The 21,273-nt window shown below is 33.5% G+C and overlaps 1 protein-coding gene across 1 annotated transcript in view; it reads left to right on the top strand.

Moving 5' to 3' along the window:
• The window catches only part of LOC149784248 (uncharacterized), a 43,855-nt gene extending 28,597 nt beyond the window's left edge, over positions 1-15,258 (top strand). Inside the window, exons 6-16 of the mRNA XM_089932966.1 lie at positions 2,371-2,581; positions 3,561-3,698; positions 4,608-4,796; positions 5,745-5,898; positions 8,945-9,243; positions 9,853-10,041; positions 10,453-10,507; positions 10,961-11,039; positions 11,553-11,688; positions 13,357-13,441; positions 14,537-15,258. Coding sequence (XP_089789092.1) covers positions 2,371-2,581; positions 3,561-3,698; positions 4,608-4,796; positions 5,745-5,898; positions 8,945-9,243; positions 9,853-10,041; positions 10,453-10,507; positions 10,961-11,039; positions 11,553-11,688; positions 13,357-13,441; positions 14,537-14,835 — 1,834 coding nt within the window. The 3' untranslated portion in view covers positions 14,836-15,258. The remainder of the gene's footprint in view (positions 1-2,370; positions 2,582-3,560; positions 3,699-4,607; positions 4,797-5,744; positions 5,899-8,944; positions 9,244-9,852; positions 10,042-10,452; positions 10,508-10,960; positions 11,040-11,552; positions 11,689-13,356; positions 13,442-14,536) is intronic.
• The last annotated feature ends 6,015 nt before the right edge of the window (positions 15,259-21,273 follow it).

The raw sequence follows: 21,273 nt of genomic DNA, 5'->3' as shown, positions 1-21,273 counted from the left end.
AAATGGATACGATCTATTTTGCATTGGGATCGCCTATCCGTAATTAAACAAATACAATATGAAAGTTCCATAAATTTAAATTTAAGATCTCACTCCACAGTCATACTTGAGCATTTCATAAAAGATCCAAAATTGAAATTTCTAACATATTTAGGAACACAAACAAATAGTTTGTAATAGTTAATGCATGATAATATATGGTATAAACCCCTAATTGTATTTACAATCCATTCGTGTTAAAAAATGTGACAGATATTTAACCTGTTGACTAGAGGAACTGTATATGTTGTTTATAAATTTGACTTGGTAAACGTGTCATCAACGCTAGATGCGTTCAAGTGTGATATTAAATATTATCTTAAATATGAATTTGGTTATTTTAAAGATAAATATTTGCAGATGTACAACAATATTTCAATATACAGCATCAACATCGACACCAAGGTATTTAAGCTGTGCAGTACGAGAGAGGACTTATACCCATTATTCGTTTCAAGTGTACTGTGTCCATCACACGATCGTGAGTGTGTAATGGTTTTATTAAATTAAATGTAATAAACCGGCAGCAAACAGTGCAAAAATGTTTTCTTACGGCTAGTTGGCTTCAGCTTGACCCACGATGTTGTGGATATATTTATATTGATCTACCAATGGACAAGCCACATCACCATCCCTTTTTTAAATGTAAATTGGCGTAACTGTAAATTACATCCCGAATATTTCGTTGTTGTAATAGCGAATATTTTCGAATGAGCTGCTAATGAGCAAAATGATGCAAACATTTAAATGTAAATATGGTGGCTCTAAAAAGACTATGATTTTATTTGCGCTTAGTTGTCTTTTTCTAGTTTTCCTGATTTAATTTGAAGACTACGGATCTGTCATGTGATGAGATACAATGCATTCCTTGTTTTTCACGTTCTGTTTGGTCCATGTACATTCAGCTTTTCGCTCTCTGCTGTGCTAGAGAACGTGCTTGTTTCTGTCGGATTTGCATTGAAGTGACAGTCTTTGTTAGGGTGGTCTTGGCTTGTAATGATATTAGCTTCACTGTGACAAAGATGTCTTTGATTTGTTATTGCGGTAGGTAACTTTTGTTTTCTTCGGGAGGATTAACTTTAATTGGTTACATGGTTCCACGATTGCTAGTGGTTCTGAATGATTTTACTTACTTAGGGTTTGTCTGGATGGTTGTCTGTGGTTGGTTTGTAGCCCTTTGTTTTGACTCTGCTCTCAGGTCTTTGTCGTATCATCCGTTCATCAAATGTTCAAATATCTATTCAAATCTTTGCGGAACTGTTCCATCGTCGGAGCATATTTTCCGTATCCTCAATACTAGTCTGTATGGTATATTCCAAATTTAGTGTTTTAGATCAGATCTGTTATATAGCATATTGCCCTTAGAAATGTTGGCTTTCGTTACTAACACACGGAAAATAAATATTATGTACTATTCATATATTGACACTTGGTGTTGTATTATCATGAAGACTAATCGGATAAGACTGGCAATCAGAGCAGTCATTCACTTTGTTGAAACAAGTTTGTTGTTTTTGTTATCTCCATCTTATTTGAGAAAATTTTCAAATATAATAATATTCGGGCTCTGTCAGGAAATATTGATTTGTCTGGAATATATTATCCAGCGAGTCGTCTTGTGCCAGTGGATATCTATTTTATTTTAATGTTGTTAAATAACAGTTGGATTAGTGCGGTGTACTAATAAGTGTCATCATAGTTTGGCTGGTCTTTTCCAATGTTGTACAATGATTAAGTCTGAATGGTCTAGTAATTTTCCAAATGTTGTAACGTTATCACATCTGAGTGGTCTAGTAATATTCCGATTGTTGTACAATGATCAAGTCTAGCTGGTCTAGTAGTTCTCCGAGTTATGCATATTGATCAAGTTTGATTAATCCAGAAATTGTGCCAGTAGTTGATATACCGAAAGAAATGGTATTTGAATTTGTTCAAATTTCGCGAGAATATGATTCTAAATGTTACTATTTGCATGAAAAGTTTGATATATAAACTACTGTTGCTTCAGTTAAAACTTCAAAAGAAAAAAAATGGTACGTTATTTTATTAACGTTGTGATGGTTGTGTACATGCATGTAAAAAGGTTCATGCTTGAAAGTTTGAAAATAGTTTCATTTTCTTACACGAAAATGTGGTTAACAATTACTAATGTGACAATAATACCTAAAAGAAGTTTGAAAGTTTATTATGTTCGATAGTATTATATTCTTGGAATTTACCTTCTTTTACATTAACAGTGTAAATACATTAACGTAAACTCGAAGCCTAGGGGCTAAAATTCCTTAAATGACGAGAACTATGCATTGCAATAACTTATCCCTTGGTAATCAGTTACAGGCGATCGGATGGAGAGTCTGACACATTTCATCGCGGCATCTGCTGTCAGGTTTCCGCTATGACTGGAACTCTACAGGAAGAGGATTTAGAATGTTTTGCCAGTGATGAATGGCGTGATAAGGACGGACCGACTCTTGCCATCGGAGAAAAAGTGACGAGTTCCCTTATCGAAGTGAAGGTGAAAGAAGATCAGAAAGACATAAAGGTAAATGGAAAAGGCACTAAATCAACGTGAAGAAAAAGTAATTTTGACATATTGCTGTCTTCTTGGAAATGTGGGTCATCTGCGATATAGTGTTTTTGGAGATGAAAGCCACCTTCGCAGAAAACAGTGCAAAGAAACTTTGTTTATGAACGTAGTTTGTGTCCTGTTAGATTGTTAGAAGTGTTGCTAAATATTATAATCTAAACAAATATTGCACCCTATCAATCAATCAATCAATCAACCAATCAACCAACAACCCTACCAACCTACCTACCTATCTATCTATATATCTGTCTGTCTATCTATCTATCTATCTATCTATCTATGATATTAGATCTTCTATCTTTCTAAGAAAGTGATTTATTGATTGATTGATTGATTGATTGATTATATCTTTACGGCCCATACAAAACGTTGTACGTATGATCATTTAAAAGTGATCAATGTTTTCATATCGACCAGCGATAAAAACCAAACAGTTACAGTTTAAAGGATATGATGTAGGGGTAATATGTAAAGCTTTCCGATGTAAGAAAGTGAGTTTGTAAACAAAGGTTTCATGAATAGACACCCCATAAAAAACAAACAACAAAAGAAAGCAAGACAAAGGAACACAAAACCTCGCCATTTTTATGGAACAATATTTTTAACTATCATGCTTGTAAGCGTTCAACACTTTCCTACGTTTCTAATGCATCATAATTTGTGCGTTGTAAGAAAGTGTTTAAACACAGATTCAATTCACAGCTTATGCAGTTTTATTTATTTGTTTATTATTTTCCCTTGGTTTTCTTTGCTCCATAAAACTCATTGTGGTACTAGATTTACACTAGGACCATGTGAAGCTAATCATAAACATTTATGTTTGCCTTATTATTCTTTGCTTTTGACCTGTGTGATTAAAATAATAGTCATAATTTTATTCCTTGTCACCTGACATAAACTGTTTCAAAATCTTTATAAAATCTGCTTCATGCAGGTTCCCATGCGAGTGTACGTACCCCATTGCTCCGTATCAGACAGCAGTGACGAAGTTATCGTCAAGGCATCCATAGATGGAGGAGAATGGACAGACCAGACCCCTGTCACTGTACATACAGAACAGACAAGCCAGTCGGTAAGGAAATGAAAGCTAGGTTATGTGCATTACAAGTGTCCAAATGCATCATCACTGTCAATTAAGCCCATCGACATATATTGCTGATTCATTTCGTTTACGGATTGGATTAGTTTATTTACTCCGTTGTTACGCCTTAGGTCCGTTAAATGTTATGACATATACAACTCATTTGCATTATCATTGTATATACAAGACCAAGCCTTAATGGCCAGCACAGTGCAAACATTCATTTAGAAAATCTTCTAAGATTAAGTTTGATATAATTCACGTGCATAATATGATACGGAAAGGAATGAATTAAGATAAGATCGAATAAATGTAAACATTTAATCTACGTATAACGGGGGGAGCCACATATGTGAGTCACACACTTGTATATAATATCTTGATCGACATAATATCATTCGCCGGAAGTTTTGCTGTTGAGCAATTGCTTCCGTAACGGATAACCAGTCGAATCCTTCAGTAAAAATGCGCCGACCAGCAACATGTGCGGTGCTATGTTAGTTCCAATGTTAATACAATATTTTATTTTTCATGTCAGTTGATTTCGCTGTTAAAACACTCAGCGCGCTCCACAAAATTAGAGATGGCTTAGAGAACTACTTGCCGTGAAAAAGAGAAAAAAGTGAAACAAATTTAAAGGGATATTCGGGAGCATAAGCAACATTCATTGAAAGGGACCAACAAGTCAACAAAATCCAAATAATCCCCTAATATAATAAATGCATTACGGTTTAATTGTGTGGTCAATGGCACCCAATCCTTCATTAATATAATACATTATCTAACGTCATAAGGTTTGTATACATTATTCTGCTGTAAAACAAGCACTGATGTCTTTTTGTTGGAGATATATGTAAATGTAAATCTAAATAACCGAAATGATTTCATATGTTTTTCAAGGGTTTGAGCTACACCGGTATAGATGTGGCCAATTTTCACACTGTAAAGATGCTGGCAGTGGCGAAGACCAGGAGTCAGGAACTGATGGTTGACAAGAACGGAATCAACCAAGCTTCAGCTGTGGATAAGAACATTAAGTTATTTGTACCCAGGGATACTTTCCGCAAACCTACGAAAATGAAGATAGAAGTAAATATGTAGATAGTAAACATCTATGTTTTAGGACTGAAACAGTTTTAAGGTTTAATTTCGTGCATAGCTTTAATAACTCTTAGCACATCTAAATCCAACAGGATTTTAGGAATAAAACAAAAAATTGGAATGTATTATGCTACGCCTTATTACATATTATTCAATTTCTTACGCTACAAAAATTATTGCCTTCGTTTATAGTCATTCGACGTTTATTTCGTAAAGATACCAATTATATAATCAGCATAGTGATTCAGTCCTTTAAACCCTGGTATCTCGAATGTAACATGTGACATTACTAAATCACATAACATTAGAGTTAATATAAGTTTCCAGACCATCGGCATTTTACTAATTTTGTGTCATGGTTATTATCATGTTAATTAGTTAGCAGTAATATACTTGATTACAAATCAGATGTACCAATTAGCAAGTTATGCCACTAATATAATGTCCTAATATTGTACGTTTTGTTTGTTTAAATTCCATTTCTTATACGTTCATGTGCTTGTGGATGTAACGATATAAGTAAAACATGTTTTACCTCTGGATACAATGAACATAGGTATTATATATGTAATTATTATTGCTTTATTTACTCGTAATGCATCGTTTATGTATCCATGTTGTTATATATATATATATATATATATATATATATATATATATATATATATATATATATATATATATATATAGTACTTACAATATAATGTAGCATGTTGAAAGTGAGTTCAGAAGAGGAAAACGTCTTTGACAATTAGCTTTTAATATGTCTTTGATACTGAATTACAGCAACCATGGAAAATACGGTACCTACCATTTACGTAATAATATTTGATATTGTGAACCGTCTCTATTAAAGAAATGATACACGTGGCAAACGATGCTGTACTAATTAATTTACAGTTATTATAATATTATTCACTATTTTCGTATGACAAGATTCGGCCGATCAGGGAGAATAGTTTAGCCTTTGCCACCCAGTACTACGACCACTGCCATAATGTGCTGTCCACAAGCTCTGTTATGGCAATCACGTGCGACGCTCCAACTGAAAAAGACATTGAATTAGATTTGACAAGGATTGCACCGAACGGTATGTAACCTGATATTATGATGAGAAGTTACACGAAATTCCAACAAAATCTGAGTAGTTTGGCGATATGGTGTTATCATCCTAAGTTTAATGCGAACCAATCAAACTTTCTCTCACGGCGGCCTAAAATTTGATTGCATTATTAATACTACTACTACTACTGCTGCTGTTGCTACTACTATTACTACTACTACTAATAATAATATTAATACTAATAATACTAATACTAATAACAATAGGGTGTAAGTTAGCGCCTACTACGTGTAAAATCATCGTGTAGAATCATCGTGTAAATCAACACTAGCACTGTCGTCTAATTTTAACTCAAGACAGTTAAGTACAAGTCTGGGTTTAAAGTGACATGACCATCAAACCTATAACGAGTCGAGGTATACTTACTGTTTATGAGAGAGAGAGAGAGAGAGAGAGAGAGAGAGAGAGAGAGAGAGAGAAAGGGAGTGTTACGTGTTACTGTAGTTCTTTCTTTTTGGTGTGGGCTACTGTTCAGACTTATCAAGATTCCTCAGCTAACTTGATCATTCGAAATGTTTACAGCAAATACTATTTTATACATAGGTGTACATTTTAATCTTATATTGCAATAGATGGAAAAGTATCTTATATCTAATATTTAGGGGACTGTGAGGGATACATTTTCGAAAAAATGTATTTTATATTGGATAGAATTTGGAATAGTGACATGTAATTTTGGAATTAATAAAAATGAATGTTATCTTAGAAATTAGAGGTAGACCTCAACCTGACAATGATATTAATATATTAATCATACAAGGAAATTTGCGGTGTTTACATATGTAGACTTAACAGAATTAATCTTATATATATATATATATATATATATATATATATATATATATATATATATATATATATATATATATATTGTTAATAAAAATGGTGCTTATATAAGCAGTAAATGAAGTTAATCTAAAAATATGTGGTCATTGTACAGGCTGATAATTAGCGTCAATTTGTAACGAATATAATTCCGATTAAAGCCTTTACATTTCATAATGCTTGTTGCCCGATGGTACACATACAAAATCAAATATGCATCCATATATAGGTTACATATAAAAAAAGATATAATTGTTGGGTACTTTACTATATGTGACACTGTACTTAAAAGTTACATTAAATATTTGTTATAGTTTCGATCGTGTAAGAGCATAGTGTTTCCTGTTTTTCTAACATGCTTATGCTGAAAACGTACACTGATAAATGGCAAACAAAACATGATTTTATTTGCTCTTTGGCGAGAAAGTGTGAAATTATTTTTTTATGTCTTGGTATGTGTCTGGCATCGTTAAAAATAATCCATCATTTTAATTCATATCTATGTCATATATTCAAGTAATCTTCGCCATAGATAGACATTATTCGTTTAGATTGTTTTATATTGATCATGAACACGCCATCCATACTTGAACCCAAACCCTCCACAAAAAACAACATTTTTGTACAGTGTGCAATGTTATCTTGAATCTTTGGCTTTTTCCTTCTCCCCCTCCAACAGCGTACCGTGGTCTTTGAAATGTAAAATTTGTTTTAATATTGATACATGCAGTTCCATTTTGTTTGCCTTTATGAAATATATATTTGTATGGATCAATACTGCATGCATTGTTACTTTGAATTACTTCTTAGCAGAAGATGAAGCATTGAAATGCACAACTCACATTATCAGATAAATGCTTAATGTATATACTGCTATCATACATTTGCTGCTTTGGTCATGGGTAAGCTTCCTTGCTGTGGCAAACCTGACGGAATGATACCATTTATGTAGAAAAACCTGTGCTAAAAAGTATATTTACAAAATCATCTCGTTTACATTATCGAGTTTTTTGCTGGGATAAATTATTTCTGAAAGTTTGATATTTCGCTACCAACCATGTACACATTGTATGCATTGCTGGACACCAGTAAATGCTAATGTACTAAACACCCGTTCTCTGTAATTTAGATGACATTTTTAACGTTGACCGTAGCAATCAAGTGTTTCCTTAAAATGTTATGGATTTATATGGACCATTATAAATATTTACGTGAAGGGTCCAAAGGAGTCATCTAGTTATGGTAATAACAAGTAATTAACCCACAATAACGCAACAAGGATACGTTGTGTAAATTAAACAGTGACTGTAGCCACTCTTTCATCACTTTGGTATCCTTGCATAGCTAACAAGAATCACAATGTTTCAGATAAAAGAACGAGTGATAAGGGAAGGTATCTTCACCTGTACAAGTGCAGGGGCGACAACTGGAAAATAGCAAGCAGTGAAATCAAAGGAAAAAATATGGATGTTTCAATCAACTTGCCTAACTGAAAGGACTCTTATTTGTAAGCATCAAATTTTGTATACTACTCAATCGGTTTATATTCATAGTCCAGGCAATGGATGTGAGATACCGCCGCAGAAGCCAACACCTTTTCCTTGCCACGTATCTCTTGTTAGGCATATATTGAATCTCTTCAACAACACCTCAAAGACAATTTATGTTATCGAAACGAGTATCACTTTGATAATAAATGTGTTTGAAGTGATGCAGAATTTTAAATGAATTAAAAAGATATTTTCTTGGAATAACTGGCAGTGTTTAGCCTCCTTTCAGATTTTATTCTCCAACTCTGCCAATTTCGTATCCTTCTTACCACACTTTTACTTTGCATTGCCCTTGTAATCTTTTATGTCTTTTGTCACCAGGAACAGTGCGACCTTGTGTCATTTATGTTGGAACAATTCATATGTTGATGCAACTATATAGATGTACTAATCATCTGTTCCTTATAATTGTTAACTGGGATAGGATGTGGGTAAGGAATCTAGTTAGACATTTATTTTTAAATATTTCGTTTAGATGTTAGTGTCTCCATTTTGGTCACCACCTATGAACGCGCGCTCTCTCCCTCTCTCTCTCTCTCTTTTGTATCAATCCTGCAAACATCCAACATATACTAGTTAGATTCCACTGAATGGCTCGGGTTCCTGCTTAACTGGAGTTTATTTATTTATTGCCAGAGTCCTGGAGATAGAAGGACGACTGGGCATTCCAAGTGAAGAATTTCTCAAAGCAGCGGACGAACTCTGCTTTCATAGTAATGCATCAATTGTGCGAATTATTGCTAAACAAAAGGCAAATAATCCGTACATCATAATGATTCAGTGTGTTCGACGCGAACAAGTCTCTTCGCGCGTGTCTGAGTTGGAAAGACTGCGTTACAGCCTCGGCCCTGATACAAGCAAAGAATTTGTTTTGACAGACGGGCAGGCTATTATTGTGAGGTGTTCTGGAAATATTGCCATGACACCGGAGTCACAGGTAACAAAATGTACTTTATATAACAATAAATTTCGCGAACGTTAATCACTACAATGAATATGTTTATTTTTTAAATTAATCCCATGTTATTTATACAAAATTTCAAAGGCATCCTTTACCACATTGTATAAACGACACGATGTACATTTATAAAAGTGTTGATTTCCAGAACAAAAACTATAATATAGCTAGTGGATATAGCCAATGACCTAAAATTCGGTCGACTTACATTACCTTTGAAATCGCTGAGATTCTTTGCTTTTCTTCTAGCATTTACAAGGTCAAAAATAAATGAGGATGATTAGCAGAACGGTAAAGATGACATGGTGCAAAGTATGAAATAATTCCATTTAGGTATGATTAAAACAAATTGTCATATTTATATTATATTTATAATCAAGGAATACATCTTTGATGATTTTTGAATTAAATTTTCTATGCTTTGTAGGTAAATGCATTGTTTGAATTATCAAATGTATTAAAGTTAATCACATTCATGACATATTTCATGATACGTTATATCATGCATGCACATAAGCTTGCAACCCTCTCTGTAAACAAATTTATTACCGTACAAATGGATGACATGTGTTTATTCTTTTTACTCAGGTAAAGATGATTTTTCATGCCTACATGGACACTGGTAAGGAAGAGGTCCGTCTACAGGCCGTAGATGAATACAAACAGAAAGAATTTGATTCCTACGTTGGACAGCTACAATTTGAAGTCCTCAAGGATGACAGAAAAGGAGCGATCTATACAAAAACATCAGGAAGCCTTCCAATTACTTTGCCTAAGGTACGAACCGCAATATTTTCCTCCTATTTCTTGGCAAAAGTTAAACAAAATATTTGATCCTTTTCTACACGTAAGGGCATTCATTGTATTACATTTTATTATTACATTAATTAAATTATATTACTTTTAAACCTGTTGAACATAATTATAATTGTCCTCTAAATTTGCAAAGTATTCTACAAATAGACGGTGATTTTAAGTACACATAACGTATTTGCTATATATGTATATATATATATATATATATATATATATATATATATATATATATATATATATATATATATATATATATATATCGGAATATCCGTTCCTTGATCTATAATGGCAATAGTTTAACCGCTCATTTTCATTTATATGCTGTTCTAGACATATACTAAGTGAACCTAACGTCGTAAATAATGTTTCCAGAGAGTCATAGAACGACCAAGAAAAGCGAGAGCCCGCATTCGATTTCCTCACTATCGTAAGTATGCATTTAGTTTACTGGACACAGTTAAAAGCAAAACAGTTCGTCTGCTTTTCCTTTACCATCTTTACATTCTTTAACATTCTAATGATAAAAACAAATCATCTATTTGCATTGGGTTTGCGACTATAGTCGCCAAGATATGTGTGCTTTATGCTTACAACTCTATTAAATATGTATTTGTAAAACCGAATTACTTTTCTACTAAGAAAACATCAGGACAGAAAACAGTTCCTTAACCTTGGGTATCTTCTTGAATTGAATAGTTCGTGCAAATAATTGAAATTAAAACACGCTTAAACCAGTCCGACTCCGAAAAATTAAATGTGGTTGATTTTAAAGTGAAGGGTCTAAATGTAATACAAAGAGAACATTCATTACGACAGTGTAATGTTCACAATGGTCAAAAAAGTGAATATAATGTGAACTACAATAACACTTTGTCTGCAGTAACTACCCTGGCAAAGTTCCTCGCAATGAAGTTGACGACACAAGGGAAGGATGACACCTGGTTACAAGTAATATTTAGGTATTTTTGTTTCCATATGTAGTGTTACCTCCTATTAGAGGTTTATTTTTCTTGAAAGCGACACTATACTGGCTCTTGCAAACCTCGACTTGACGCATTTTATGTAAACGTCACTGATGACTTTATATAATTAAATTTTTCTAAAGTACAGTATAACCGTGATATTTAGTATAAATTGGTTTTTCTGCAATATAGAATGATCGCATTATTTAGTATTTAGTATTTCTACAAAAATCAGTATCACATTTATAAGCTTTGTCATTCGGCCCAGACGAATAGAGCTGGGACTAATTAACAATTTGATATAAGTATAAGACAACATTTTTAAACGAGCATGTACTATGTTGGGCGACCTAAATGTGAAACATTTAATAGTGGTATTCATAATTACAAACCTACACTTATATTAATGTTGTTTCACAATTAATTTAGCTTATTGCAGAGGCATCTAACTGGAAATTGATTTATTACCAACGTATTGGCTTATTTACTACTGTGATACCTCATTCACAGTCTGGGTTCCCGAAGAGATATGGATAATATTTGGCGCAGGGCGGCCACGCGATGTGAAACACCCAACAATGAATGCCAGATATGTGAGATAATCCTGCAAGACTGGATGAAATCCAAACCTGTTCAGGAAGACAAAGTAACACGATCCTTGTTTCATACGTTTAAAACACAAATATGCGTTTAGCCCATCCGATTAATCTTAAAAGCACTTTAAATTAAGACACTGATGAAATGACCACCCCCGTGATCATATGGATGTATTGCATCTACACCGTATAATACCTATATATAAAACAGCTCCCTCGCTAAGCCCCCAGCATTACGAGTTTAGTGTTATGCCTGGTGTCAGGATAATATGATTGGGTGGGTCATGATGCCACATGTCTTCGGCGTAATGCATATGTGCTGAACATGACTATGAACTGCCATACTGCAGACATCCTATCGATATGGCTGAAACATTGTTAAAGCTACGTTAACAATCTAAATCACACACACACACACACACACACACACACACACACACACACATATATATATATATATATATATATATATATATATATATATATATATATGCAAACGTGTCTTTCTTGATAGCCATTGCGTTTTAGAATCTACCAATTATGCTCTTTAATCATGGGGGTGTTGTGGGGTTGCGTTAGGCATTTCACAGAATATAAATTAAAAGAAATTACAATGTTATTATAATCGATGACCAGGGGCTTCATATACTGTGTTGGTCTACTCAGATTAAGATTTGGCATACCGTTCATAGCTTGCAGATCAAATCCAATTGCGAATGTTAGAAAAAACATAAATCGGAGTTCGTGTACATGTTGAGCTTGCTCCCATCTAGTTTTATGCAAAACAAATCAGTTTTGTTTTTATTGTCATTATTTGTGGCCTTGGTATTGCTGTTAAAGAAATAGTTTAATCAAGCGGAAGTTAAGTATGCTGAAATAAATGAATGGCTGCATCATATGTAGTGTTTGACAATCCGAACGTTGGTGTAGTGTGTGTGTGTGTGTGTGTGTATAGGCGGGGAGGTGCCGCCAAACCAATGTAAATTGGACTCAAGCGAATTACGACTTTTATACATTTTGTTTATATCCTGCATTTAGATTCTATATTTTGATATATTAAAACGAAATAAATTTCATAGGTCACCCTGCCCGAAATGTATTCATGGACACCAAATGTACTGAGATCGGAAGACAAAGAATACTTGCCCTAAATAGCTACCAGTAGTCAGTATAAATTTCTACCTATATCAGATAGGTATAAAACGAGGTGTAATTTGGTTCTGAAAATGAGTTGTTCGGTTAAGATATATATTATAATCTTGAACTAGACTCAGTAGAAAGAGCTGGCGTCAATCCCAAATGCTACTTCAAAAGCTACCCTGACCTTAGACAAAACAGTGTACTCTTTAATTTGACCTCACTTACTTAATATCCACTTATATATATATATATATATATATATATATATATATATATATATATATATATATATATATATATATATATATATATATATATATATATTTATATATATATATATATATATATATATATATATATATATATATATATATATATATATATATGCCAGTGTAATGCTAATGTAAGTATAAAATTGTATAGGCACAGTTTAGGAATTGTTCATGTCAACCTTAACACTGTCATAAAGTCAGTCATAATCTGCGTTTTAGTGTTTATATAAAATCGTTGTCAGCCGCAAAACTAAGCTGTTTGTTTTATGTTTGCAAGAAATAACTTTTACTATTTTGCATCTATAGGTCAAACCAATACTCTGGGCTCTTCAGGATTGCCATAGGATGACACTGTCTGACGAGTGTGAAAAATTTGTTTATATCCACATGAGTAAGTCCTGTGTAGAAGCAGATTTAAATTTTATCCATTACAGCATGAGCAAGTCCTGTGTTAAGGTATATTTAAGTCTTCTAATATACACATGAGCATGTCCTGTGTTAAGGTATATTTAAGTCTGTAAATAAACACATGAGTAAGCCATGTGTAGAAGCATATGTAAATTTGTCTATATCAAAATAAGTCCTGTGTAGAAGTAGATTGAAATATATCCATATGCAGGTGAGTATGTCCTGTGTAGAAAAGTAGATTTCAGTTTATCCATATCCAGGATTAGGTCCTGTGTACAAGTAGATTATAAGATCCTTGCCAACATCTTGCACGTTTTATTTCCGTAATATATTAAGATGTTTACATTTTTTTATGATCCCTAACATGTTACAATCGGTATAATTGTACCTGTATTTACTTTATTTTTACTCAAAGTTTATGTTTTTAAATTATTTTATGATATGTCCATGTATTTGTTGTTCATGAATTTCTTGGGTATAGGTTGTGTTCTCCTTTTGCTATCAGGGATGTGCAATAATTAGCTAAACGTAAGCACACAAAAATTTGATCGGCATGTGTTTGTGTATTTGTGTGTTATACAATATTTCGTTTCATTAAAATTCATTTGCGTGAGATTTGTCGGTGCCTAAGACGTTATAAAGGCAGACTTTGTTTGGTCTACATTGGCTTGATTCATTATGTACCTCGAATAAAATGGTGTATGCATATTCTATATTCATAACATAATAAAATAACTTAAACAAGTAGTGATATTTCAAACATAAAGTATGCAGTCGAATGTAAATCTAGCAATTCAACTTTCCCGACAAAAAAGGGAAAAACGAAATCATAAATGTACAAGCAAAACAAAAATTGAAAGCAAAAACGACTCGTCTAATTTACAGAAATTGAATCAGTAATCAAAAGAGCAAATTACTAGACAATAGGCTAAATGTCTGAATAGAGAGAGATCCTTACATCAATGTTAAAAAAGAAAAGAATAATTAAACGTCCGATTGTTATATGATGTATTTTTTAACTATATGAATTATTTTGAACAACTGTCCTTGATGTTAGTTTCTGTTTCTACTCTTTTAGATTATTTGTCGGACAAGTGCATGTCTGAAATGGCCAAGGTGATAGAAAATGATTGGTCTTCCCTAGCAAGGAATATGGGACTCTCTGAAGAAGACGTTACAGCATGCAAGAGCGGTAGCGAAGGCTCAAATGAGGAGGAAGCGTTCATGATGTTATGTAAATGGCGTGTGTCCGAGGCGGTCATCAACAGCGGGTTGGACGTATTTAATGATCTCCTTGGAATATTAGAGACCATGCATTATTCCATGGGTCTAAAAGAATATGTTAGGCATATATTGAACCTCATCAACCAAGACTGACTGTTTTTCTACAACTGTAACGCCTACGCATGCGAATATGTCATTCAGGATTGTAGAAACAAAACAAGGTAGCATTCTATGTAGTATGAAAACAGTGGATCAATCATGCGTTTAGCTTATTGCCGTATAGTATTGTTCCCTTTTTAGGGAAGTTTGTTCATTAGCCACTCTTCTGAAACAGAGTCCACCGGCGCTATTTGATGATAGCTTAAAGCAATAACAAGGAAGTCCTGTGCAATTATTAACTGGAAAAAACAAAAGTAGTTCATTCACCAGGATAACAGGTACTGATACTATACTGTTTTGTATTTTACCTATATTCATGACTAATTCCCATCTTTACAACGATTTTCAAATTTCGTATCGTTTATATCGTAATCGTTTAACTGATACATATCTTTTGTTGCATTATATCTATAGTGCAGTCTCACGATAGAGTTAATAAAAAACAAAACGACTGAGTTGATATGTGATAAAATAATGCTAGCATTAAATACATGTTTCAGCAACCCTTAAACTGAAAGTATTGATACATTAAGACGATATTGGCGTGTGACTGTTCCCATACTCTCTCTATCTCTCTCTCTTTGGACTTGCAGGAAACAAAATGCCAGTTATGTGACAATAATAAAACTTCTGGCGACACTTTGTTTAGACCCATAATATACTCCTTCACAGCTCCGATAAAACAAAGACATAAAACATAGGGCGAATGAATAACGCGACCTTTTTCACATAATTAATATGAATTATCATTAGTTAGTATAAAACGTACAAATTATTAAGCTAGTGCGAATGATTATACATTTTACACTTTTCGTATTTAATTTCTTTTTTGAGGAATCAATAATCGAAAACAATTTTGAAATGCCTTTTAACTGAATCAAAAAGTATAAATAAACTGTCTGTACATACCTTGTCTCTTAATGTTAGAATAAAAGGTAGGTCAAAGGCAGGCAGATAAATGGTTTGGACAACATACTTCTTGATGCATCTCATTGATTCAAGAAAATACAATGTTATCGGATTACCTGTAGACTCTTTCAATAAGGAGTGTTTTGTGTATGTATAGATGATATACAATAAAGGTAGCAACGTATTATATGTATTCGGCATTAGATCAACGAAGACGCTTTTAGGGAAACTTTTCGAACAGTGATTGTCGTTTTATTAACGCATTTTTTTTCAAGTCATCAATTTGTTCACATAATTATAACATGTTATAGGTTTAGTTGGGATATTGATTTTGGATATTTCCGTAAACCTGCCCGAAAATGTAATACTTACGTACTTTTCTATACGAATCGAGTTTTATATTCAGCTTTATTTCAGCAATTCTGAAGCCTTTTCCTCCTCATTCGCCAGTTTTGTCTGTTACTAAGACCACTTCTCAAAAGGTACATATCAACATGTAACCAAGATTACTCTGCATTTTAATTTACGTTTTATTTTATGGCATTATACGCTCTTTAAGACATAAGTAGAGGGAAACATATAAATCTTGTGCTGAAACTGCGAAATACAATTTCCTCGATTGTCATTTGAGTACATCTACACTTCAGGGCAACTATATTTATAGTACAGCGTTACGTTTGCTTTCTGCAATCGGTGTTTCTCAGATATACTAGAGAAAGTATATGTCATACGCTTATGGTCATACCTGCAACGTAGCTGTTTTGTCAAATGAATTTCACAGATCAAACAAGTATTAAAATTCATTGTTCGACATCATTTCCTGTACATAAACCAGACAAATTAGAACCATGATGAAAGTTTAAAATACGTCCATTTAAAAAAAAATTGTCCTTTTATGTCTCTATAATTACTTACATTTTTGTTAGACTAAACTGATAAATGAATATTGGCGCAATTTCATTCACATCATATTTGAATTATTAATAACTTAATTTATATGCAATAAAACTCATTGCAGTTCGTTTAAACATTGATAAAATAATAGCCCGGAAGTTGAGCCTAACATTTTCTTCAATCAATCAGATTGCTCACGTTATGACGAAAATGACCGAAAAGTCCAATTAAAGTGTTTGCTTCTTTAGGTAGAACGTGATGATGAGTTAGGAAAACAACCGTTCGTGTCTCGCCGTATTCACGATGTTTATGTCTTAATCCTACTCTTAAACAGAAAAAATGGGGATACTATGTTAGCCGAATTTGTTATTATTTTATTTCGGTCAGCGATACATGTCATAGTTACTTCTTTTTATGTATTAACTTTGAAAGAGGAACCCATTGTATTCGTTATAAATCTCACACGTTACGCATAGTTTAATTAGCGCACCCAGCACACCACCCACTTTCTTCACAACTATCATAACATTACTTAATATTAAAGTATATGTCGTTACGTGTCACTTAACAACGAAACTACTGATGAAATATTGGTTGATATATCATAGTTAATTTACAAATTAGTGTCACATATGCCTGGCGGTTACGCATAATTTCGTCCTTAGAGATGAATAAATTTTGAAACAGATATTACCTGCTTTCTGTGCAGAGGTATCATACTGAGAAAGAGAGCGAGAGAGGGAGAGAGAGTGGGAGAGTTCACACACAACATACATTATTTATCGTACATCAAGTTTACAATAGGTGTGATTTGTTCAAATCAGTGCATACATTGTCAAGCAAATTCTGTAAGAATTAAAATTGTACTGGTGGACTTTAATAACGTGAATAATAATGGGATGTTTTATGTGTACATATTCATATGTCCACACCATCACACGTTATATTCATGCTTACTAGAGGGAATCTTATTCTACTTGAGGTAATAAATCATTGGACGCAATAAATCGCGACTTTAATCATGTCACATCACGTAAATTATTAACTATAGCATAACATAGAACACTCCACTCGTTTGCTTTTGTCAGAGTTTTCTGGTTTTGTCAATTTCAGATTGACTGTTACGAGTAGGTTTCATGTCGAGTCAAACGAGTCAAGCCAACTAAGGATCGTGCTTATTATAAGTCATGTTAGGTGGAATATGAAAGATGTCATGTATGCAGGTAATTGCTGAATGTGTAATCGAATGACTGTAGCAACCATCATCGTTGACATGCCATTAAATGGCTGCTCTACCTTTTTTATCTATATACCAATATGTGTCAAGCAATCGGGAAAGTCTAGTTGCAACGAAAGATGGTGTATATATCCTCTTTCATTTCCCTAGATATACCTTCTTTCTTTACATATACATAGGAAATGTGGTCTTCGCTAAGTAACGGAAACAACACAATATATCTTTGACATGTAAACTAAATATAAAACTAGTATGATATACACAAAAATGCCCGTAAATGTTTAGCCTCATTGTGATAACAATTTGTCAAAAGAAATGGAATCAATTATTCTGAACGAATCTGACTTGACAAACAATGTAATTAGAAAATCAATAAAAACAAACGTATTGATTGGGAATGTAAAAAGGGTCCATTAAATTGCATGTCTGTGTGGTATAAAGGTCTGCGAGCAATTCCTCAAGCACGTCCCATTTATTTTGCTTTATTGTAGGCTTCTACGTCATTCACATTTCAGGTAAAAACCGTTCCTAGCCAGTATTCATATGAATAAGTACATTTTACTTCTTTAGGGTTTAAACTGGGTAAGGAACACGCCAAACGGCAGATGCAAGTGTTTCGGATACAGTACATACATGTTTACTGTTTACTGTGGGTACAATAAGCTTGAACTTTACATAAGCGTCGCATGCAAATTGGCATGCATAAAATAAATTGCATGAGAGAAAGCAAAAATAGATCACATACAGCATTGAAAAATGAGACTAACTATGTTGTCATTATTTAACATCCAGCGCCAATACTGTGTTAATATGATGATCATTCGATTGTATCGCATACACATAAACCTATTTGACAACATATAATAGTCCGAAAATTATGGCGGACTAATCTTGTCCTGGATTTGCTTGATATAGCTTACGAATCTCTCGTTCTGTCTTGTGTACTCCAATTGTTCCAGCAAGTCAGCAAAGAGATCCGTGCCGCAGAAGATTACTGGATCAGAGAGGCGCCATCTTCTTAACAGTTCAAAAGCCTCCTCTTTCTTGTCTTCAGCAGAAGTTCTCGTGCAGTCCTTGATATTTTCATTGGATAATCCCAACTTTAGCGCCACAGATTTCCAGTTGGCATCTATGAGTTTTGCCATATGAGCGATACTGGAGTCTGACAGAAAGGCTGAAAGAGTAAAAGAAGAGATATACTGTGGTACTACTACTGATTACTAGTTTTGTATTACACTACTGAAATACTGAGTGTCCACTTATGTACTCTATAATGATGAATTAACTATAAAGCAAGTTATGCGATTATGTCACCAAACCCTTTACAAATAATATTCCAACTGCAGGCCATGCGCAGTGCAGTCCATGCTCTACTGGGTAAAACATTAACTATCAAAGTAAATACATGCAGTATTATGTCATTTTGAATCCACACTTACCTTGGTGGATGTGAAGAAACCTGTTGCACTCTTCCAAAAGACTGTGTCATTTACAGTCCTCCAGCGCTTTGAAGACTGGACATATCTACAATGAAAATATCACCAAAATAACACAGATGTAGTCTTAATTGTCGTATGCACATATATATATATATATATATATATATATATATATATATATATATATATATATATATATGGTATCGGCTCAATTGACATTATTAAGCATATTAAAGAACACACAAGACACTAAATCTTGTTTTGTTTTCTGAGATATTTGTATTGAATTCTTTGTTGGCAAATATATGATAATTAGACTGGAGTGTTTCGTGTTTGTCAAATAGATATAAAAAAAACATAAATGACTGGATATAAATGTATCAGGCTATTAATGGATTAGTTTATTTATGCTTAAGAAAAACTGATAAATAATACATACAAAATAAAAAGATAAAACAACCAACCTTGTCATCCTTTACTCGTTCTGATTTCATCCAGTCCTGAAGCATTATCTTACAGATTTGTCGAGCTGTATTCTTAGAAGGCTCACAGTGAGTCGCAGCCCTCCTTCTGATCATGTCCATCTCGTGTTGGGGAGCAAGACGAAATAAAACCTGTAGCCAGCTATCGTCTTGAGGTTGTATTAGTTTCATGGCCAGAAACTTGGTTAGTGCTGTGACTGTGCATGGAATAATACTAATACTAATACTATTAATAATGATACCATTACCATCATTGTCTTTGCTCGGAATGTGCATAAAGTAGGAAATAGTTATACTTGTTAAATACGGGTACCCAATGACCTTTAAAATCATTATCATAAAATGAATTGAACCTCCCGAGCTAAGTAAGAAATATTATAGGATATTTATCCTTTTAATTACAATAGCGCATTTAGTAATTGATGTTCTCCTTTCTTTAATTCTTAGTCTCACTATCCATCTATTTTTAATTACATTTGTTCGTTATTAGCATTGGTTAAATCGAAAAGCATACAATCAATGGTCGCTTGAAAACTGGAAAATCGTGTATGGAAAACAGTGCATTTAAACACACCCAATGTGCGACAAACGAACGGACGCATAGACGGAAATGTATGACATGATATGCTTCTACAACTTCTATAGTCGGACACAATAATATAGAAAACGTTCACATAGCTAAACATGCTGAAGTTTTTAACTAAATATTGACATTGACTGGATAGAGCACGTTGACGGATATTAACATATTTTGTACACCAAACAAACTGGTTAGAAAGTCTTTTACAATAATATGGAGATTGTAGTCTTGCCTTTGCAGTCCTGGGATGAACTCCGGGTGCCTGAAATGAAAAAGGAGCATACCATTTGACACTGAACCGGCCGATCTTATATGTCGAGCGGACACAAATATTCGCCTCATACGGCTATAAATGCTAAGCATCTTCTGAGTCTTTGAAATTTTGTTTCACTGGGTTCACCATAACACAATTTCACAAACTGTTCAATGTGTATTTGTCGGTGTACCTTCCATCGGCAAGATATTGTAGAAGTATAAGATTTAATCCTAATACATACACGATTTTGTAGAAGTATCGATTTCCTTACTAATACATATATTACCCTGTTGAAGTAGTATTTACATTCGCAATACAGACACTACCTAGCAGAAATATCAATTTTCTTACTAATACAAACTAGACACTGTACGTCTACCAATTTGCATTCAGGTACAGACATGACCATTTATAAATAATACGTTCTTTCCTAGCAATTAGTCACAACCATTTAGACAACACATGTGCATAAACTATATCATTATATAAACCCATTTCCTAATAATGCATGCAACATTTTAACAATATTATACTATAACACCTTTCGTTTAAGACACATTTTTGTATCTCTTGTATACATTGCGTAATAAGGTAATAGCGCAACAATCTCTAATTTGCGTAATCCAAATCATCAA

The sequence above is a fragment of the Sinohyriopsis cumingii genome, chromosome 14 (genome assembly GCF_028554795.1).
Source record: "Sinohyriopsis cumingii isolate HCF-2022 chromosome 14, ASM2855479v2, whole genome shotgun sequence".
Classification (NCBI taxonomy): domain Eukaryota; kingdom Metazoa; phylum Mollusca; class Bivalvia; order Unionida; family Unionidae; genus Sinohyriopsis; species Sinohyriopsis cumingii.
The sequence above is the reverse complement of the archived record's forward strand: the minus strand, read 5'-3'. Positions and strand labels throughout refer to the sequence as shown.